Source organism: Scophthalmus maximus, chromosome 8 (assembly GCF_022379125.1).
Source record: "Scophthalmus maximus strain ysfricsl-2021 chromosome 8, ASM2237912v1, whole genome shotgun sequence".
In the NCBI taxonomy this organism is placed as follows: Eukaryota; Metazoa; Chordata; class Actinopteri; order Pleuronectiformes; family Scophthalmidae; genus Scophthalmus; species Scophthalmus maximus.
The window spans coordinates 12,320,850-12,340,619 of record NC_061522.1 but is presented as its reverse complement, the minus strand read 5'-3'; the positions used below and the strand labels follow the sequence as shown (position 1 = coordinate 12,340,619).

At 42.0% G+C, this 19,770-nt stretch overlaps 1 protein-coding gene across 3 annotated transcripts in view; it reads right to left on the bottom strand.

Annotated features, from left to right (window-relative positions):
* Positions 1 to 764: 764 nt before the first annotated feature.
* The window catches only part of si:dkey-92j12.5 (multiple PDZ domain protein), a 37,346-nt gene continuing 18,340 nt past the window's right edge, over positions 765 to 19,770 (bottom strand). For 2 of the 3 annotated variants that reach the window (XM_035637337.2, XM_047333913.1), the window contains 24 exons: positions 16,779 to 17,075; positions 14,969 to 15,169; positions 14,241 to 14,418; positions 13,618 to 13,728; positions 13,077 to 13,142; positions 12,593 to 12,664; positions 12,016 to 12,115; positions 10,998 to 11,206; positions 10,595 to 10,686; positions 10,347 to 10,476; positions 10,004 to 10,096; positions 9,309 to 9,383; positions 8,836 to 9,180; positions 8,474 to 8,557; positions 7,639 to 7,832; positions 5,705 to 5,852; positions 5,537 to 5,608; positions 5,195 to 5,294; positions 4,998 to 5,041; positions 4,579 to 4,701; positions 3,669 to 3,773; positions 3,257 to 3,360; positions 2,530 to 2,653; positions 765 to 2,010 (listed from right to left, as the gene is read on the bottom strand). In XM_035637337.2, the coding sequence (XP_035493230.2) occupies positions 1,864 to 2,010; positions 2,530 to 2,653; positions 3,257 to 3,360; positions 3,669 to 3,773; positions 4,579 to 4,701; positions 4,998 to 5,041; positions 5,195 to 5,294; positions 5,537 to 5,608; positions 5,705 to 5,852; positions 7,639 to 7,832; positions 8,474 to 8,557; positions 8,836 to 9,180; positions 9,309 to 9,383; positions 10,004 to 10,096; positions 10,347 to 10,476; positions 10,595 to 10,686; positions 10,998 to 11,206; positions 12,016 to 12,115; positions 12,593 to 12,664; positions 13,077 to 13,142; positions 13,618 to 13,728; positions 14,241 to 14,418; positions 14,969 to 15,169; positions 16,779 to 17,075 (3,214 nt within the window). In that variant the 3' untranslated portion in view covers positions 765 to 1,863. The remainder of the gene's footprint in view (positions 2,011 to 2,529; positions 2,654 to 3,256; positions 3,361 to 3,668; positions 3,774 to 4,578; positions 4,702 to 4,997; positions 5,042 to 5,194; positions 5,295 to 5,536; positions 5,609 to 5,704; positions 5,853 to 7,638; positions 7,833 to 8,473; positions 8,558 to 8,835; positions 9,181 to 9,308; positions 9,384 to 10,003; positions 10,097 to 10,346; positions 10,477 to 10,594; positions 10,687 to 10,997; positions 11,207 to 12,015; positions 12,116 to 12,592; positions 12,665 to 13,076; positions 13,143 to 13,617; positions 13,729 to 14,240; positions 14,419 to 14,968; positions 15,170 to 16,778; positions 17,076 to 19,770) is intronic. The other variant, XM_047333914.1, reaches the window with a different exon arrangement.

Genomic DNA, 19,770 nt, shown 5'->3' with positions numbered 1-19,770 from the left:
ATTAATGCGTAGGCTCCAGACGGGATCTCCCTCGATGCTTCCTATTTCCTAAGTGAGACATTTGTGTGCAAATGTATTGTTTGTCAAGTTGTCACCAGTCAGTCCAGTAATTAAAAAGAAAGTTTTACATGTAGAAATAAAAAAAAGGCACAGGTTTCGTCTCCCTTGGGGTTTTTTTCTGACTCAGGTTGAAAACGTCTCTGTCCTGATTATTTTCTTCAGCCTCCTTCATGATGTTGTCTCCTCTCCCCTCCCCTCGTCTCTCTAATCCCTGCTCTGTGATTTAGTGCTGCCCTGTCTTGCATGATAAACTGTATTGCACACACTTATTCCTGGCACCGTGACTAAACCTGAGTGATCCTGAATATGTAATCCTGTTTGACAAAGTCAGATAGACAGAGGGAGAGCAGAAGACAAAAACCAAAAACGACAACAATAACATATTTCCAAGGGTTCTGGGAAAAGAAAAGAAAAATCTTGAACCTATCCTAATTTTTTTTTTACTTTCTTCAAATTCTTCTCTCCCGTCTGCATCTGTGGGCTTTGAAAGTAAAACAATTTGATATCCACAGGCCTCAGAGAGCATCCAATAGTCACGGCAATTCATAGGTTGTCGTCAATCATCATTAAAATATAATCACATTTAAGGAGTCTGCTTGTCTCACTATGATATTTTACACAGAGGCTCATCAAGAAGTAAGTAAACAGAACAATTAAAGAGCTATAAGAACTATGAAATATAAAAAGGTTTGGATACAAAGAACCCCAACAAAGGAACATTTAATAAGATCACTTACACAATCTTACACATTGCTGAACACAGCTGTTTGCGTTATGGCTCTGACAACTACTCACGTAAATGAAATACAATAAATAACAGTTAAGAAAACATAAATTAAATCATAGTATATATAAAATCATATAAAACACGTATGACAAGATTCCTAGACAAAGATTGCACATAAAGCTATGACAATTTTCCCTAGTAACAAAAATTACAAAGATGCAAACAGCAATAAATAATATAATGGTAAATAAATCAGTTATTCTGACGGCTGATATTTAAAGTAAGTTGACTCAGCAGCTGCTTTTAACAGATGTGACCAAATGAGCGTTTCCTGTTCTGCCTAAGGTGGTTACCACTGCGAATTGTAAACATGTCATGTAATACACTGATAGTCAAGGAGTCGTAACACATTTTGAATTATTAGAATGTGAGGATGAGTACATAAAAGTGAAAGAGTCTCACAAAGCAAATGTCCTAACACCATATTGCCATACAAAAGATTGGCAGAAGCACTTGGCATGGTTTGGGTCGGGTGGGAGTTTATCACAGTAGTTAAACGGAAGCCACGAGACAGCAGTGAATCACGTCACATGTTTCCGTCGCATTCATTCTTACGGTCGGCAGATTAAAAAATACTTGTGGACGGTGATTTATTCATGTGTGTTTACATGGGAAATTATGCAAATCAATCCATATCTGTATTACAAAAGCCTTGAAGAGAACTGACTAAAGAAACAGTGTGTCGTTATTCATTGGGACACCATGGTATGGTACGGTGGAGTATCATTTCCATGTTGATTTCATATTAAAGATCATGTTTTTATGAGGACCATGACTGCTGTATAAAGATTCATAGAGTAAACACAATAGTTCAACTGACACCTGTAATTAGCATTACAGTGTGCATATTAAGAGAACTGGGCTATGTTTGCAGATAGAGGTTGCTTCCCCAAACCAAATGGAGATGAATTTACACTCACAGCGTCTTCTCTGCCTATGACTTGAAACACAACTATACAAACTACATCACTGTGGTGCTACGACATCAATCAAAATGGGACAGAATGGGCCAAATCTCAGGAGAGGACAGTGAGGACCACGCTTCCCTTGGTCTTCTTGAGGATGTCCACGGCTTCAGCGTGAGTCACACCTTCCAGGCAGTGTCCGTTTACGGCAATGATCTGATCCCCGCGCTTCAGTCTGCCGTCTGCCACGGCCGCCCCCTGGGGAGTACAAAGACGAGTCCATCAGCACGTGCGGATCAGAGATCACAAGCTGTTTGTAATATGGCAACGCATGCGAGATGAGAAATTGCGGCTACACGGCAAACAAAAATAATGCTGTAATACCTTCCAAATTTCTAGGTTGAGTGTGAAATTCAGATGATTAATTCTGTAGCTTGATAATGTAACAATATAGTATAACTGCAGTACAAATAAAAGGTTGAACACATTTAGCACATTTTGTATATCATCATGGAACAAGTTAAAATAATCCATTTTATTATCATTATTAGTTGTAGTAGCCACAACAGTCATTTTGGCATGAGTATAATATTAAAAGTTCAATAGCTGCGTCAATTCTTAGGCCTTTTGTTTATAACTGTGGCTTCACAACTGTTGGTGTTCTCGTTTCTCACAGGAACGCGGACACTTTTCCAGTATAATTGCACACCGAGCTGTGTTGCGATCCCGATTTGTGAGCCAGGACCCCCGTGTTCTCCATGGAGGACGCTCTCTCACCTTGTCGAAGACGGTTTTGATGTAGATCGGCAGGTCTCCGTGAGGGCTGCCGAACCCTCCCACGATGCTGAAGCCGAGGCCTGAGGAGCCTCTCTCCAGAGTGACGGTCTTATACATGCGAGCACTGTGGGAATAGAAGTGAGGCGATGTAAAGAGTGTTGCTCCGCACTGCGAATTTGCTGTGTGTTTGTGTGAACGTGTGTGTGCGTGTGTGTGTGTGTGTGTGAGAGAGAATGTCATCTCACTAGAACAGACAATATGTGAGCAAAGACAGGTTCTAATGTGCAGAATTATTTTTTGACACCTTCTGAAAACTGCAATATTCAAGAGACAAGGTTTTTCAACCTTCCCAACATTTGCCTTAAGACTGATGAACAGATACCCCCAGATCAGATTTGAATCTTTTACAGTATTTTCAAATGTATTATTTAATTGTCAAGCCGTCAATAACCCTTATTTTTATGGAATAAAACGGAAATGTATCTTTAGTATATTTTTTTGTTTGGGAATAACCTCACAAAATTACAACCATTCGAACTCAAAGTACAAAAACACTTCAGCTCATTCTCGTCCAAATGCTTCTCACACAGTGGCTGCACTTTCTCACCACTGTCAAGGGAACGGAGGTTTGCCTGCCTGTGTCCTTATTCAGTGAATAAACCGGGAGGAGGCCAAAGTCAGATCATAACGCACAACAGCAGGAGACTGCCAGCAGGCTGATTCTTACCAGAGGTTGCTGTGGAAGCAGTGCAGGCTGCTGGGTTGGCCTGGCGACTGCGCACAGACATCGCTGTTGTCCTGTGTGCTGCACCCGCCTGAACCTGCTGCCACCTAGATACACACAGACAGACTGTTATTGAACTGATTTCTCATCGCATCATTTATATTGCCATGCCCATGTTCATGTTGGGAGCAATGAGAAAATGTGTCAGCCACACTTTTGTCTTGAAATCACAGTGTAGTGTTCGCGAACCGAATACTGATAATGAAGTGTTCAGAAACTATAAGTTATCTGATTTCACTTCCTTGTTAAAGACTTGAGGTCTGAACCGCAGGCTCTGGTGCGTGAAAACACTGAAGAAAAAACCCGAATGATGTTATCACAGTGCAACTTGGTGCACTTCTCAGTGTGGGCTTACCTGCAGACTGATGGTTCCGGTGGCGTCCTTCAGCAAGGCCCCGGCATGGAGATGAGTCATTCCCTCCGTGGACACGTCATTGATACTGAGCAGCTTGTCTCCTGTCTGATGGACACACAAGAACACAAACCTGTACTTCCATATCTAAGAGAAGAGTCCGACCGATATATCACTTGGCCTGTGATATTGCCCGATATGTACTTTTCACAGACACATTGGTATCAGCGTTTATGATGCAACGATATGAAAACGTTTCCTTGACAGAATAAACAATGCTCTTGTTCTTTTTTATTCAAGTTCTAATAATTTGGTTGTATTCATGTTTTCTTTTAGCTATGGTTATTTTTAACGAAGTTTATGGGTAAACTGTGAAATATCAAGCCTCCACAACATTTCTTTGCCGTTTCTGAAAAAAATATATGTATATTGGCCAGTATGTGTTGAGAAGTTTATTCTATCCTGAACTAACTAAATATATTTTTTGTCTTTATTCCAATAAATATACATCCGAGCTACGAGGGTCTCCTCTCTTTAATCTTCTCACACGCCTCAGATCTGGTGTCTCTGTATATAAAAGTATAAGGTTGTTAAAAATAACTAGCCTCATCACAAGCAGCTGCAAGTAACATGCTGCTTAAACACTGATGCTCCAGTATTTATCATCTAATGATGTCATACATAATAATATATTAGTCCGAGGGAGCAAACCAGTAGACTTTTTCATGCAGGACTTGTAGTATTATATTTGTCATTTGGTGTATTGGTGCTTTCACGCGAGTAAAGGATCTGAATACTTTTTCACTGCTACAAATATTTGTCCCCAAAGACAAGGTTATGACTACATGATTCACACACACACACACACACACACACACACACACACACACACACACAGACGGGCACTCTTCACCTGTAATTGTTGTGTTTTGGCTGCCAGTCCATTGGTATCTATGGTAGCTATAAAAAGAGGTACGTTGCCATGGGGACTGCCCACTCCTCCTGCTACACTGATGCCCAGGGAGCCATATGGACCCTGTGGTGACATCACACACACGCAAACACGCACACACACACACACACACACACACACGCACACACGTACACACACACACACACACGCACGCACGCACGCACACACACGCGCACACACACACGCACACACACACACGCACACACACACTCACGCACGCGTGTGAAAGTGAAAGAACAAAAGCTTGAAGAGGTAATAACCATATCATACCTTTCTAAAAATATACATCAAAAACATTGAAAGACAGCATGGGGATCAAACACAATTGTAGATTATGATTTCATGATCTCATTCTCTACCTTTTCTATTATTACTTTTCTCACGTCAGTGAAGTCTTGAAATGCTGTGGGGGGAGTAAGACATATAATGTTTGCATAATCAGCTTGGAGATTTCAACAGCATATTTTCCACAAAAAGTAAATTGTTGATCATTTAAAAACAGGGACTCAATTTTTATCTTATACTGAAACAAATGCTCTTCATAACTTCCACTCACTAAAGCTCCTTGCGTTGTTGTCTGTTTCCCTCTGGTGGCCGATGTAAGCGTCACATCCACTTGAGGGGGTCAGGGTGGAACAGTCAGAGGAGTCTTCGCTCTGGATAAAACAAAACTTAAAGTACTCCTAGGTTCACAAACACTACTGTTAAAATAGCTTATAGAACAAACAGTTGAACTAAAGAAATGAGTGGGCTAAGTTAAGAAAGTCTGGGCCAGGTCAGGACAATACAAATCACATAAAAGTCAGTGTAGGGTAATCTAACATCTGAAAGCATTACACATTTTATATTTTCTTTCCTGTCACTCGTTAGGCAAAAAACGCAGAGAGAAGCAGTTTACCTGGCTCCGCTTTGAGTGCTGCACCCCGGCTTTAAAACGAGCCACCTCCAGGTGAACCACTCCACAGTAACTCTGAGAGCAAAAGGGACACTCGACGATGAATCCATGAAACTGCAGACTTCTACTGACCACTAATTCCTTTATAGACATATAAGTCTTAAGTCGGACCTGTAGAAGCGTCTGCGCGTGTTCCTGTGACGCCGCGCGGACATCCTCTTCGTTGATTGACAGAATCTGGTCACCTAGCAACAACCTGCCATCCGAATCTGCAACGCCTCCTCTGATGATATCTGATACAAAGATGCCCGTGTCATTACTGTTGGAAGAAAACAGAGGTCAACAAACTGTGTCTGTGCCATGCTTATAAAGCAAATTACGCGAGCGGTGAGCCTGCTGCTTAGCATAATGTCACACTTGTTTGTGCAAATACATGAAGCTGCACCTAAACTCTTTGGAAATAATGTGTCCTCGCTGTAGGGGCCCAGCTCTATAACCTTTATGGTGATTATTGGATGCTGTAAGGGTGTGTGATTTCATTAGGTGTCTATCAACCCTTTTTAAAATAGAATCATTGTCAATGATTCATGTTTCTACTAATTCCCTGACCTTTAACTAAGCAAATGTCTCATAGCTCAAGAACAGACTCTCCTGATAAAGGAAGTTTAACTTAACCATTTTGTCATTACCAAGGATTCTTTTCGTTAATATACATGTGCAACAAAAAACTTTAAAGATAGTTTTTCTCACTTAAAAGGCGAATAAATGAAAGAGCGAAAACAACCAAATGACTTCCCCAAAACTTCCATGAAAAAAAGTAAATCAAAGTGAATAATTAAGACTGAATATTATGGCCATACTGAAGAAAAGAAAAATCAGAGATCATGAGAGTGATGTCGTAATATTACGAGAACAAAGTCATAATTTAATGATAAGTCATATTATTTTAAGAAAATGAAAAAAAAATGCCAACCATTTCCTCCGAGTCGGTGTGGTTCTTTCTTCGGAACAGACTATAATAATTTCTTACTCATCTTTTCATGACACGGAGCATAAAAATTACAACTTTATTCACGCAAAAATTACGGCTTTGCTCTTGTAATGTTTTGGTTTTTTTTCTTCTGAATTTACAACTCTTCCCCCTAAAAAATATGACCTTTGTCTCGACATATTATGACTTTATTCCCTTCTAAGCTTTTTTTCCTTAAAAGGGCCATAATACTCTGCCGTGAATAATACCACGTGAAGCCACACGCACACACATTTTGTCTTCAGAATATGGATAGATACACACCTACAAATGTGGGTTAGGTCTGTAAAGACCACAGTGAAACTGACTGCTGAGCTTTATTTGGTTCAGAGGCATCATAAATTCAATATTCCATTGTGGAGCACTTGATTAGTCTTTTTTAATTAACCAACTGACAGAAGATTGGCAAGTGTTTTGTTTTTTTTCCCACTCAAGCATTAACATGAACCATTCCTGTTTCAGTTCACTTGTTCTTGGGTTTGCTGAAAATGTTCAAACCATAACAATATTACCTCATTCTGGCAACATCATCATTTTGCAAACTGCAGCGTTTAGCTAATTAACCAACTTACTTCAGCCACGACAATGAAAATGGATTCTGATGAAATCTGATGTCAGAAATAAGCCACACTTTTGCTGAATAGTTTTCTGCTTAGACGGTGGCATGATTCAGCATGGCCAATTCTATTTCTCATCCATGTGTCATCTTCACATGGTGCAAGAGCTGGCAGGTGGTGGGCTTTCACTTGACTAATTAAAAATACAATGAAACTTGTTGATGTGACCATCAAACTCCACCACTGGTTTGACTCAGAGTTGCCGGGAACATTCTCGGTGAGCCAAAGCTCCTAAAGCCGACCCAGATCCTGTTTTAATCAGGGCTCTGAAAGTGAAATTAATTATACATTCGCAGGTGTGTGAAATTATAATTTGGCTTCGCTACTCCTAGGATTTGAACTACAACGTCCCATGCCATCTAACCTTTTAGTTAAATTAGCCAAGCATGAATTTTCAGCTGTGAATACAGCACGTTTGAGGTCTCTCATTTGTCATGTCAAGAGCGTCATGACTGTACCTCTTTCCCACGGTGCTGAGCCCCAGCCCCTCTCCGGGACGAGGTCGGAGCTCCACGCTGAAGACGTCCCACAGGTCTTCCTCCTTGTAGGCCTCCTGGTGCCTGAAGACACGCAGGCGGACATGCTGGGTGGTGAGACGCAGCACGCCAATAGCTTCGTCGTGAGTCGCCTGCCGCAGGTCTATACCATTAACCTGGGAGGAGGAGAGCGAGGCGGGCACAGGAGGTCAACAGAGATGTAGAGTAACTTTGTTGGAAATCACAAACAGCAGACGGCTTTTAACTCAGCTAATGACAAGGAGTTTTTTATCATGACTATAATGGCTACATTGAGTGGCCATAGCATCAACCTGCATGTTATTGCAATTCATAATTTTACTGCTTCCTGGTGATTTGCATGATTTGTTTTGTGAATGCAAATTTTGTCGCTTTTGGCGTCATTCCAGCAGCTGAATCACTTTAATTTTGTATTTCCTAACCTGCCTCTTCCTTGGTACTAGAACATCTTGCTAATTTAAAATGAGTTGAATGACTGAGACTATTAAAGAAATGTTGATTAGTGTGTGCTGTACACATAAATAAAGAAATAAGAGTGGAAATTACATTTACAGGGTTTAATAGGAGTATCACAAATTAGAGAAAAAAGGGCATACATTCAGTAAAGACTTGGTTTCGATTTTTGATAAATCAAAATTAAATGAAAACACTAATGGTGTAAAACCATACATGAAAACAAAAAGTTTTACTGTAGTCATGTCTCCACGATCTGTTGCCGGGTTTAAAAACATAAATGCATAGATAGATAAAGTTATGTTTGCGTGTGCACCCACAGTACCTCTAATATCTGGTCTCCAGCATGCAGCCTTCCATCTCTCTGTGCTGCTCCGCCATCGTTTACTTCGTGGATTACTACTGCCCCCTGGTGGGAAAATCAGAAAACACTAATTGTTAGAGGGACCTTCACTACTCTTAAGGTTAGAGTTAGCCTTCCTATACTTAATATTTCAGAACACCATGCACTTTGTACTAAAAGATAATTGGTTACACCAATAAGGAAAATTAAATAAGATAACTATATATATATTAATAATAACAATGATAGCTTGGCTAAAGGTCCTTTCAATGCATACAAGGCTGCTTACTCCACTACCAAAATTAAATTGATTGATACAATTGCCGGAGAGGTTTGGATCGTACCAGCAGAGTGTCACACCCTCCAATAATGCTGAGGCCCAGGCCTACATTTCCTTTACTGATCTCTATCGTGGTGTCCCTGCCAGCTACAACTGGTAAGCCCAGGGGGTCAGAAGTTGTGGGCGCGGATCCCGGCCAATCAGCGTGTCCCGTGGAAGACGTCTGCACGGTGTTGGGGGATGAAGTGGAGGCGGAGGACGCAGGGAGGGTTAGAGAGGGTACAGGAGAGACAGAGCAGGGATTGGAAAGACATGCAGGGAGCGGCAGAGTGGAAGAGGAGGAGGGGCTCTTGGAACGGCTGATGGAGAGCTTGACAGTGACCTGATGTTTGAGAATCAAACTGGACACCTGGATACAGAGATGACAGGCAAGTCATAAATCATTAAATCAGGATGACCTTGAAGTGCATATTGTGTGTGTGTGTGTGTGTGTGTGTGTGTGTGTGTGTGTGTGTGTGTGTTTGTGTGTGTTTTAACCTTTTCCACCGACAGTCCAGCCACATGTTCATCGCCCACTGCTATGATTCTGTCCCCAGTCTTTATTCTGCCATCCTGCATACAGACAGAAACATGGATAAAAAAAAAAATGGAAGTTAGGCAAAACTAATGAGGAGGTGAGTTTCAAAATCAAATGCACACTAGGTACATTTGCTCAACCCCCGTACATCAATACACTTTATGTACTTGTACTTTACTTTGAGGATGTTCATTTTAGGCCACTTTATACTTCAGAGGCAACTATTGAACTTTTTACTCCACTAGCTTTATTTACAGATATTACTAAAAAGACCCATGTTTTTCATATAAAACATATCACCGGCTCGTGTATTGTAACAAACTCTACATAAAATAGCTTCCTCTTCACCTCTTTCACATTAAGATCATTAAAGCTGCTTACATTGTAACACGTCAGTAACAATACGTCAATAATATAATTGAATACTCCTTTGAGTTTTGATACTTGAAGAACATTCTGTCTATAAAACATTTTTTATAGTGAGGTATCGCTAACTTCTACCACCACTGATAACACACATGGTATTATAATATTTACACGCATATTTAAACAAGAGAGGAACAATTGATAGTGAAATGGTTGAGATATTGTTTGCAGGATAGAAAAAGAAACTATATGTGGAAAATTGCAATAATGCTATTTGATGATTCCACACCTTACTAGCAGTGCCGTGCTGCGTCAGGGACCCGACCACCACTCCGCCCTCAGACTCGTCTTCTACCAGGCAGAGGCCAAGGCCGACATGATCCTGGAGGGAGGCGAGACAAAGGAAGCAGATGATAAACTCTAACTTTGAAGTCTCGCCAAGAAATTGTGAAGCTCACAGGAGATCTGTATGAAAGATATTTGTTTGCTATCATGTTCGCAGTGGGGTGGAAAGGTCTTTATATTTCCTTTTTGTATTAACGCTGTTTTTCCACTACAATGAGATTTTGTTACGACTCAACCGGTTGCTTGAGCTGTGCAGGTTATGCCAAGAGGAACTGACGTTACTGTACCTGAGGTAGGATGATATGGTGGATGTCTCTGGATGATCCCCCGCGCTGTACGGAATCTATCTGGGAGTGGACTGTGTCCCTACACTCTGTCCTGGATCCCTGGGCCTTTGGACTCTGAGCTGCCTTGTTCCTTGTAAAACAACACGATAAACTATTATCATCACTGAGCTGGTCCAAACCTACATCCGGTTTAGTAAAAGTTTTTTTGGGGGGGGAAAAGTCACAAGAAAATCCACACTGAGCCTTACCTGATGAGGATGATCTTGACTTTAGATGGAGCACTATTAATGATGGTGGTGGCATTTTGGTGACTGCGACCGTACAAGATTTGACCATTGATCTAGAAGAAAAATAACTTTTTTTTTTCCTTATCTCATAAATCTCCACATTAATCTGTCTTTCTGCCATCTCCGTCTCCCCACGATTTTCCTCCTCATCTCTAATCCAACATAGCACCAACCATCCTTCAAATGGTAATTTGTCTGATAAATCTTCTGTGCAACGCTCTGTACTAATCCATGCCTCCTACCCACAAACCACTGCTCTCCCTTTTGCTGCTCTCAAATTTTTGACTCTGGTACTTTGTCTCTCTCTAGGACTCCAACCTTCCCTGGCCCTGCTCTCACTGTTCCCATTCATTCTCCTCTTTACCTCCAGTAGCTCGTCTCCAACCCGTATCCTCCCATCTAAACCGGCAGGACCTTGAGGGTCTACATCTGCCACGAAGACACTCATGCGGGCCCTGGAGCCGTCCTTGTTCCCGGAGAGACTGATTCCAAGGCCGTGAGCCGCAGGGTCCTTCTCCAGCTCAATCATTTGGAGCTTCCCAGACAGGCTGCCATAGCGCTGAAGCATCTTTTCTGAGAGAGTCAAAGTTAACAAACAAGAGGCGGTTAGGAAGAAGACATGATAATTTAGTCAAAAAAAGTGAGGCATGCTACACGTAATGACTGACACTGTGCACAAATATTTGAAGGACTCAAATTCACGAGAGCAGAGCCACATAGACTTCCTTAATGGTAGCTTCTGGAGTTTTTGGCCACTGGTAGAGCTATGTATCATTGTCTTTTTATGACTGGTCCCTAGTTTGTTTGCTCTCATGCCAATGGAGTGACACTATTCCACTGCCACACAGGAGGCGGCTACGTCAAACAAAGACAGTGAAGAATAAGACATGAATGTAAACTAGGTAATATTCCACTTTTTAGAGAAACTGGTTTTGCGAATATTTTCTGAGGAAGAAAATGCATCGTTAGACCTCAGTGATACACAAAATGCATTTTGAAGAGTTAAACTGAATGCAAAGAAAACTCCACAAAAGTTCAGTGCTGCAGTGAGAGAATCAAATAAACAGAGCCGGCAGTCTCAGTTCTCATCTGCAAACTAAAACTGCTGCTGCTATTTAGGCGTTTGTGTTCTCGGCCAATAATGCATGCACATTAAAGCCGAGAGGAGCCCGAGCCAACTGGCTTCACATGTGAAAAGCATGGAAATAATTTGCTCATATGGCTCTTGGTGACTTTCAGATAATGGTATCTGTGGACCAGAGGGCATCACATGGCCTGCACTGTGTGACTGTGGCCACTATATTGAAATCGCCACACATGTCCTGTGGGCTTTGGAGGATCCCAGCATGTGTTTGTTTTGCTGCTCTATGATGCAGACTCACTCCTGCCCGTGTCCTGCTCATCCTCAGCTGCTGCGCGGATTGGTGTTGCGACAGTTAGGGGGCTCCGCCGATCCTTTCTCTCGGATGCCGGCGAAGGTACCTTGGGAGAGGTTTTGCATTATTGAAAAGGCAGGGTTGGAGATGCCTCAGGGGTCCTTCGGGCATGAGTTGGACTACCCCTGAGGCTTGTTCAGTGTGCTTGATGTAGCAGTGAGAAAAACTGACGAACAGAATGAATTAATGAACACAGTTTTAATGTCAGCTAAAAATAACATGAAAGATGACCAGAATCATGCATTATTTTGCAACCAACTTCGAAGTGCATGGGAAAATAACTTCAAAAGAATGTACTGTCTATTTAGAGAGTTATGCATCTCCATCAAAGAATGAAACAAAGGGCTTTAACAAACAAGGTAGCTGCAAGGGACTTTGAACTTCAACGGTTCTATGTACAGATATGCACGTTAATTAAGTTTTTGGAAGTTGGCTAAGTGCAAATGCTAATCCAAGGCTTCTTTTGAGATCCCGTATACCCCGTGATAAGACAACACATATACACAAACAACAATATACTAACCTTAAAGGGGGTGGGGGTGAAGGGGTTTGTAGGGGAGAGACTAAGGAACATGCCACTGAAAGGCTCTGCTTCCTAAAATCAGGAGGGTACAGGAGATACAGTTCTATATACATCAGCACCAAAACAGAAATCCACCTCTCAAAAAACCCTTCAAAGCTCCTTCTTTCTTCTTGGAATACCATGTGGGTGTTAATGACTCATCGCTCTAAATATGTAATATAGTGTATACATAACATTCTCCATACACTACGGCCATACACAGTCAAACATCAGTAACTGTGTGGGAACAGAAACAGAAAAATCACTTCACAGCATTTCATCTGAAGCTAATGAAATCTGCAGGAGGGGTCACAACCTTTTAAACACAAAAAAGCAGTTCTTTGATTCTGTATGGCCATATACAGTTTATATTTCAGTGCGTATTATTTTCTATACTAGAAAACTACCTCAAGGCTGGATTAAGCTTGTCGTAGAGGAGGGTTACCTTGCTGGTGTGCGAGTTGCGCTGTGGAGTTGGAGTTAGTCTTTCATGGTTGGCGAGCACCGGAGACTGAGGGCGAAATGTAAAATGCAGCGTAAGCAGATTAATATCTATATGACTGTGAAACATAGACACTTCAAATTCTGCGTCCAATATGATAAGCTATGTGATACCAGTGTTCAGGGGATATCGCCATCATTTAATGCTACAAACTTCTCATCCAATAGAATATAAACTGCACCCTCTTTGACAATATGCTGAGTATTGACATTTAGTGTGGGAAAAAAAACTGTGGCTTCAAGAGAATCAAATTCTACACAATGAAAGTAAAATGCCCGCCTTACAATGAATCGTAAGCCAGAGGAAATATTTTTTTTCTTTCTTTTTTGTTGGGGGGGGGGGGGGGGTTACTGTTTTCTAAGATGAAGTACCTGAGATCTGTGTTGTCCGGATTGGACCAGGAAGACCACGGTGTCTCTAGCGCTGCGAATGGCCTCCACTTTTTGTTGGGGGGGGGGGGTTACTGTTTTCTAAGATGAAGTACCTGAGATCTGTGTTGTCCGGATTGGACCAGGAAGACCACGGTGTCTCTAGCGCTGCGAATGGCCTCCACTGCCTGCTCATGGCTGGCATCTCTTAAGTCCTCACCACACACCTTGGCAAAGTCAACACACACAGCAGATGTTGGATATGTGTCATGAAATGGCTAGTGGGGGTTGTGGCAGTATGGATAAAGTCTTCTACATTTTTTGGGAGTTTAATTTATAAACTGTTGCAAATAACTATATTGGTATTAATTGTTAATTATTATCATGTTATATTCAAATCATCATCAAAACATATTCATGCAGCATGCAGTGTGTGCACACATGCTCATGCAACAAACACACAATCTCTTTTCGCCCTCAAGACACACACACACACACACACACACACACACACACACACACACACACACACGCATACTTGCTTCCTGTAATTTCTAATAAGTGTGTCTCTTTCTCTGCAACACGCACGCACTCGCGCTTACACACACGCACACACGCGCACACACACACACACAAACACACACACACACACACACACACACACACACACACACACACACACACACACACACACACACACACACACACACACACACACACACACACACACACACACAACCTCTAGTATCCTGTCTCCCGTCCGGAGGGTGCCATTATGTGCTGCCGGGCTGTCGGGGCTGATGTGCTTGATGAAGACTCCTCTCATCATCTCTCCACTGCTCAGTCTGCGGCCCATGCCTCTGCCTCCCATTATGCTGATACCCAGGGATTGGCCTGGCGCTCGAGTCAGCCATACACTGAAACACAACGCGGGCTATATGGAGCATCAGCACATATTACAGAGCTGAAAATCCCTCTTATCACGGCTCGGCTGCAGTGATGATGAATTCAAGTCTTCTGTATGAATGATTAGGACCTACTTGGTTTGAACTACTGCAAAAATGTACAAGAGGGAGAATTAATCCTGTAAGTTTCGCCTTCCCCCCCCCCCCCCTCAGTCTTCCTCTATCTAATGCTCAGGACTGCGTAGAGTTTCAGAGATTAAGTCAAAACAATAGAATAATATACCTTCCAAAGAGAGAGACACACAGAAGCTGGCCTTGCATTCAGTGCAGCTTATGTGATCTATCCAAGCAGGATACAGTCGTAAATGCAATGAACACAGCTTGAGAAAGTAGTCACTTTCTCTGGGAACTAAGTAATAGAAAAAAAAGTTGCGTGTGTGCTCGGCTGTTCTGCCCCTGCTGTGAACATAACCTAAACACACTTGGATTTTACTAAGCCTCCTCTGGCACCGAGGATAAAGGACATCATGGGAAGACTTACTGACATCACTGATTCACTAACCTTCGAGGTTGATCCCAAGACAGGGTGGTACACGGATGGACCTCGCCATCGCCCTCCTCTTTACCATCCACCTTTATCTCCAGCTCCAGCTTTGGTGCCTTCCCGTCTGCACTAATCTCGTCTTTTTCCTCTTCCAGAGTGTCGCCACCTTCTTTGCCTTCTCCTTTTATCGTGTGAGGTACAGAGGTTGGAATCTGCCAACTGATAGTGAATAAACATTCAAGCAGAAATAATATAGAATGAATGTGTGATGTTGAATGGAAACTTGATATACCACTGTCTATGCTCTAAATTATATTTTGAATATTAACTACTCAAATTATATTCTGAGAACAGCTGATACAGTCAGTTAATAAACAGATGGAACGTTTATTGACAACAATTTTGTACTGTTGAAGTTAATTATCACTCATGCTGTATATACCATATATATTGCTGCTTTTCTTTTAGTGTTTTTGACTGTCGGTTTGTCAAAAACAAAAAATCTGAGGCTTCATCTCTGGATAATAATGAAATAATGCTCTTTTCACAATTTCCTGACATTTTGTCGACTAATGATATGAAAATAATCGTTAGTCATTGCAGCATTCAATCTGAGAGTCAAGCAGCGTTCGACTACGCTGGCAGATCTTCTGTAGATAACAAGGGATCTTGGCGTACTTTGTTCTTTTTTCAAGGCCTGACACACTGTGACACTGTGACACATTTGCCAATATTGAGTTACATTGGTGGGCCTTGAAAAGATACACCGCTTGAGGTGCAAACAGCCCTGAAAATACACATTTTCTGCCAAGGAGGTCGCTGTAAGGTAGTGTCTCTGTGTTAACACACACGCGCACACACACACACATAGAGTATCTGTGTGTGTGTATATTTGCTGTATGGGTGTGTAGGTGTTGAAGAAAGAGGTAGGGAACATGAGAATTTTTCATGAATATGTTTAACGTTAGAGGGCTGTAATAAGCCCATGGAGGTGAGTGATAGTGGTGCTATCTGCGTAACAGGAGCCTATAGCCAGTTAAGTCACAGAAGAGGGCAGAACAAATGGTTCCACCAGTGCTGAAAAAGGAGCAGCCAGGAGAAAAGGATGGGGCCCAGGCATGGAGGAGAGGGAAAATGAGGTAAAGAGAAAATGACCAGAGCAAGATGACTGAGGGAGGCAGAGATGAGAGAGACGGACGTAGACACAGAGAGTCAAGTGAGGAGTCTAGCAGGAAAAAAGAGACAAAGGCAATGCATTGAAAGATAAGGGTGAAGAAAAGGGCTGCGGAGAGAAATTGGAGGGAGAGAGAGGCAGGGACACGAAGATGGAGCAAAAGCAGGGATAGACAGAAGCGAAACAATTCATTTTCGCTGACAGTCAGCACTGAGATCCATAAGAGAACAGCTAAATATAACTCAAAGATTCAACATTCAGGAAAGCTTTTTTTGCCTTTACCACAGAGAAGAATGGAGAGGAGGAAATACGGACTGGAAGAAACTAACACTGAAACACGCTGTTTACGGTTAATTAAAGTGTCAGATAATAACATGGATCATTAGTAAGACTATAGCTGCTGAAATGTGTATTGCGTTACACTAATAATATCCTGGCTGCAATAAAAATCTTAAGGCCAAGGTTAACACATTAAAGAACTCAGAATGAAAAGCTGTTTCATGGTGTGAATTCTCTGCAGAAAACATATCAACATGTGATAAAGCTGGAGCCTTGTCCAATAAACCCTAAGACAGGTTTATCTTGCACTCCGGGGCCTGAGTAGGGATTAGGTGACCATAAATAATGGGCTGAAACCTCTGGATCTTACATTACCTTGCGTCTGGGGCCGGGGTGACGGTGGGGACTATGGCGGGGCCCGTGGCTGGAGTTCTGAACGAGGCGGAGGCTCTGGCCGCTGCTGGCTCTGGAGCTGCGTTTTTAAATTTGACTGAGGCAGAGGGTGTAAGGGTGAATGAGGCTGGAGTTGGAGTTGGAGCTGGAGCTTTGCCTGGACTGGGGGGTCTGGCTGCAGGTTCCGAAGAGGCGCTGTCCGCTGCGATGGATGCCAGAGGGGGCAAACACAGGCGAATGCGGTGTTCATCCATCTGATGGGCTGCGACATAGGTTATACTGAGGGAAGGGGGATGCGGGAAAAGAAATGTGGAGGGTGGGGTGAAAGCATTTTGAATATTAATATGACAAAAGTTTTTTCTCATTGCAATATTTTCACTCTCAGAACTAAACAATGACAAATAGGACGACAAGGACGAGAAAAATGACATGGCACTAAATGAGTGGAGTCTGTACTGCATATGATAAATGGATTGATAGATGAAGAATAATGAAATGCTATGGTTTAAAGGAATAGTTTGATCTGTGGGAAATTGTCTTTATTCACCTTCTTATCAAGAGTTAGGTTAAAAAAGAAAAGAAAAACAAACATCCATAAAGAAAGAGTTCAGTGACCACTGTCACCATGAGACTGAGTGAGAGTGGTTTCAATCCTCTCATCTACAGTGACTCTTGGTAAGAAAGCAGATAAGCAGATGTTGAACTGACTGAAGCTCAGTCTGTTTGTTTGTTATGTTTAGTCTTCAGGCCATTTGATTTTAAAGACAAGCAAGATTAAACATTAGCATAAGCGTTAAACAACTAACTATTAAGTTGTTTATTCCAACGTTTTATTCTTACACGCCATACAAACTTTCAGTTGCTTTAAAACTATTGATGTGCCCCATCCGTTGGCATTGCTTTTACTGCCATTGATACAAGAGGAAAAAAAAACAAACACATTTAAGATAAAAAAGTATTTTGGCACAAACCCTTATATACATGTCTATGTAATGATGTTAAATAGAAGATGTCAGTTAACCTACGTGTCCCCCCCCCCACCCACACACTTCTATTCTTGTGTGACGGTACTCGTAGACAGTTTGAATCCGCCAAAAGAGCCAATTTCTCTCTTCTGCTCATGGTGGCAGATGGAATATGGAGATCGTCTATGCTAAGCTGTTTAGACTGAGCCATGTGGACGGCCCGTCTTGTCTCAACAGAGGCAGTTTGATAGTGACAAGCCCTCACCCTTCTATGTCTGTCTTATTCCGAGGCTGCCAAAGCAACTCATCTGCCTCCACTCGCTGTTAGTTTGTCTGCAGTGCTGTCAGGACGACGCAGTGTGAGCGGGTGAGCACTTGTTGGTGCGTGAGTGGGTGTGTGTGTGTGTGTGTGTCCATGTGATAGAAAACGTGTGTTCATCTTGTGTGTGTGTGTGTGTGTGTGTATTGTGTGCATCTATGAGAGGCTCTTTAAAACACGCTTTTATTCAGAAGCGCACTGTTCAAGGTGAGATGAGTGATGAATTATTCAGAGATATTTCCCATCGCAGGAAAAAGGTGTTTTTGGAGGTTAGACCACTGAAAGACTGGGTATGTGTGTGTGCATGTGTGTGTGTGTGTGTGAGTTGGTGTGTGCATGTGTGTGTGTGCCTGTAAAAGCAAGAGAGAGAGAGATGTAGGGAGAGAAAGAGAGAGAGAGGCTGAAAGAGAGTGAGTGGGTGTTTTGCGAGGCAGCAGGGTGGTGGAGGTGGGGCACAGCTCCAGTCAGCTGTGTTGTCTATGTGGAACCATAACTGCTGATGTTAGAACAAGTAATAATTTACCCAATTTCCCCTCGGGCTATCTTTAAAATTTCATCATCTAATCTAATTTAACATGACTGCGGCTCCTCAGTCAACTATGACTGCTGCGTCGAAAACAAGGTGGTGATGGAGATCCACGCCGAGACAAGATCCTTTATGGGTGACGGCGTGGTGAAAGTCGTGTTCATGACTGCGGACGGCACAGACTGTACGCACACACATACAGTCACACAGACTGTCAAGATCACAGACGTTTATCTATGATGTATAATATACTCACTCATTTGAGTCACAACAACTGTCAAGATCTGCATGGATAGATCTAGAAAACGTGAGTGGTATTAAATTACTTTTTTTTCTTCTTTCAGTTGTTGATTGTTCTCATCATTCCCTAAGCACCTTTCTTCATTCCCTCTCAAACACTTACCCTGGCGTTTTTTTTTTGTTCAAGCAAAGATGTGTTTGAACCATGATGTGACAAATATCTGACTGGAATCTCTCTCTACCTCACACTTTAAAGCACATTTTATACAACCATTTTAGCAACACACTTTCAAAATGTCATTATGATTTACACAATTCATGTTTGTGACGCAGTGACAGCAGTGACGTGTCATGTAGCTGTGTACACTTTTACATACAGAAATTGATATTTTAAGCACATGCCATTTGCCACTCTTATTTCTTAAATTTCAAGATATCTACCTCTAGTGGTGCAGCGCACTTGTGGCACAGCTGGAAAGTTGGAAGATTAGGGAACCCTGTTAGTGTTTTTAGAGGGTGTGTCATAGTTTGGGCATAGGAAGCATTGTGGCCAAGCTGTTCTTCTAATTGCTTTTGTAAGCAGTTGACATCTTGTGATGGCTAATTGATGAGTTTTCTCAGGTTGCATTAGAACTTGCCTCTCCAAAGAGGATACTTTAAAAGGCACAAATATGGAACATAGGGGTATATATCAAATGGAACAGATTATGAGCCCTTTTGCATTTAGGTTCTTGACACCGCAATTTTTTTTGTGTTCAATGATATCAAGTTTTATATTAGAAAATGTTTTTTTGCAGCTAAGGAGGCATTCAATTAAGCAAATATGGCTACAAGTACAGTAACCTTTACCTAAACACAATAATACCACTACTGCCAATATTGTGGACATGTAGAGTTGCCACTTATCTTGCTTGATAACACTTT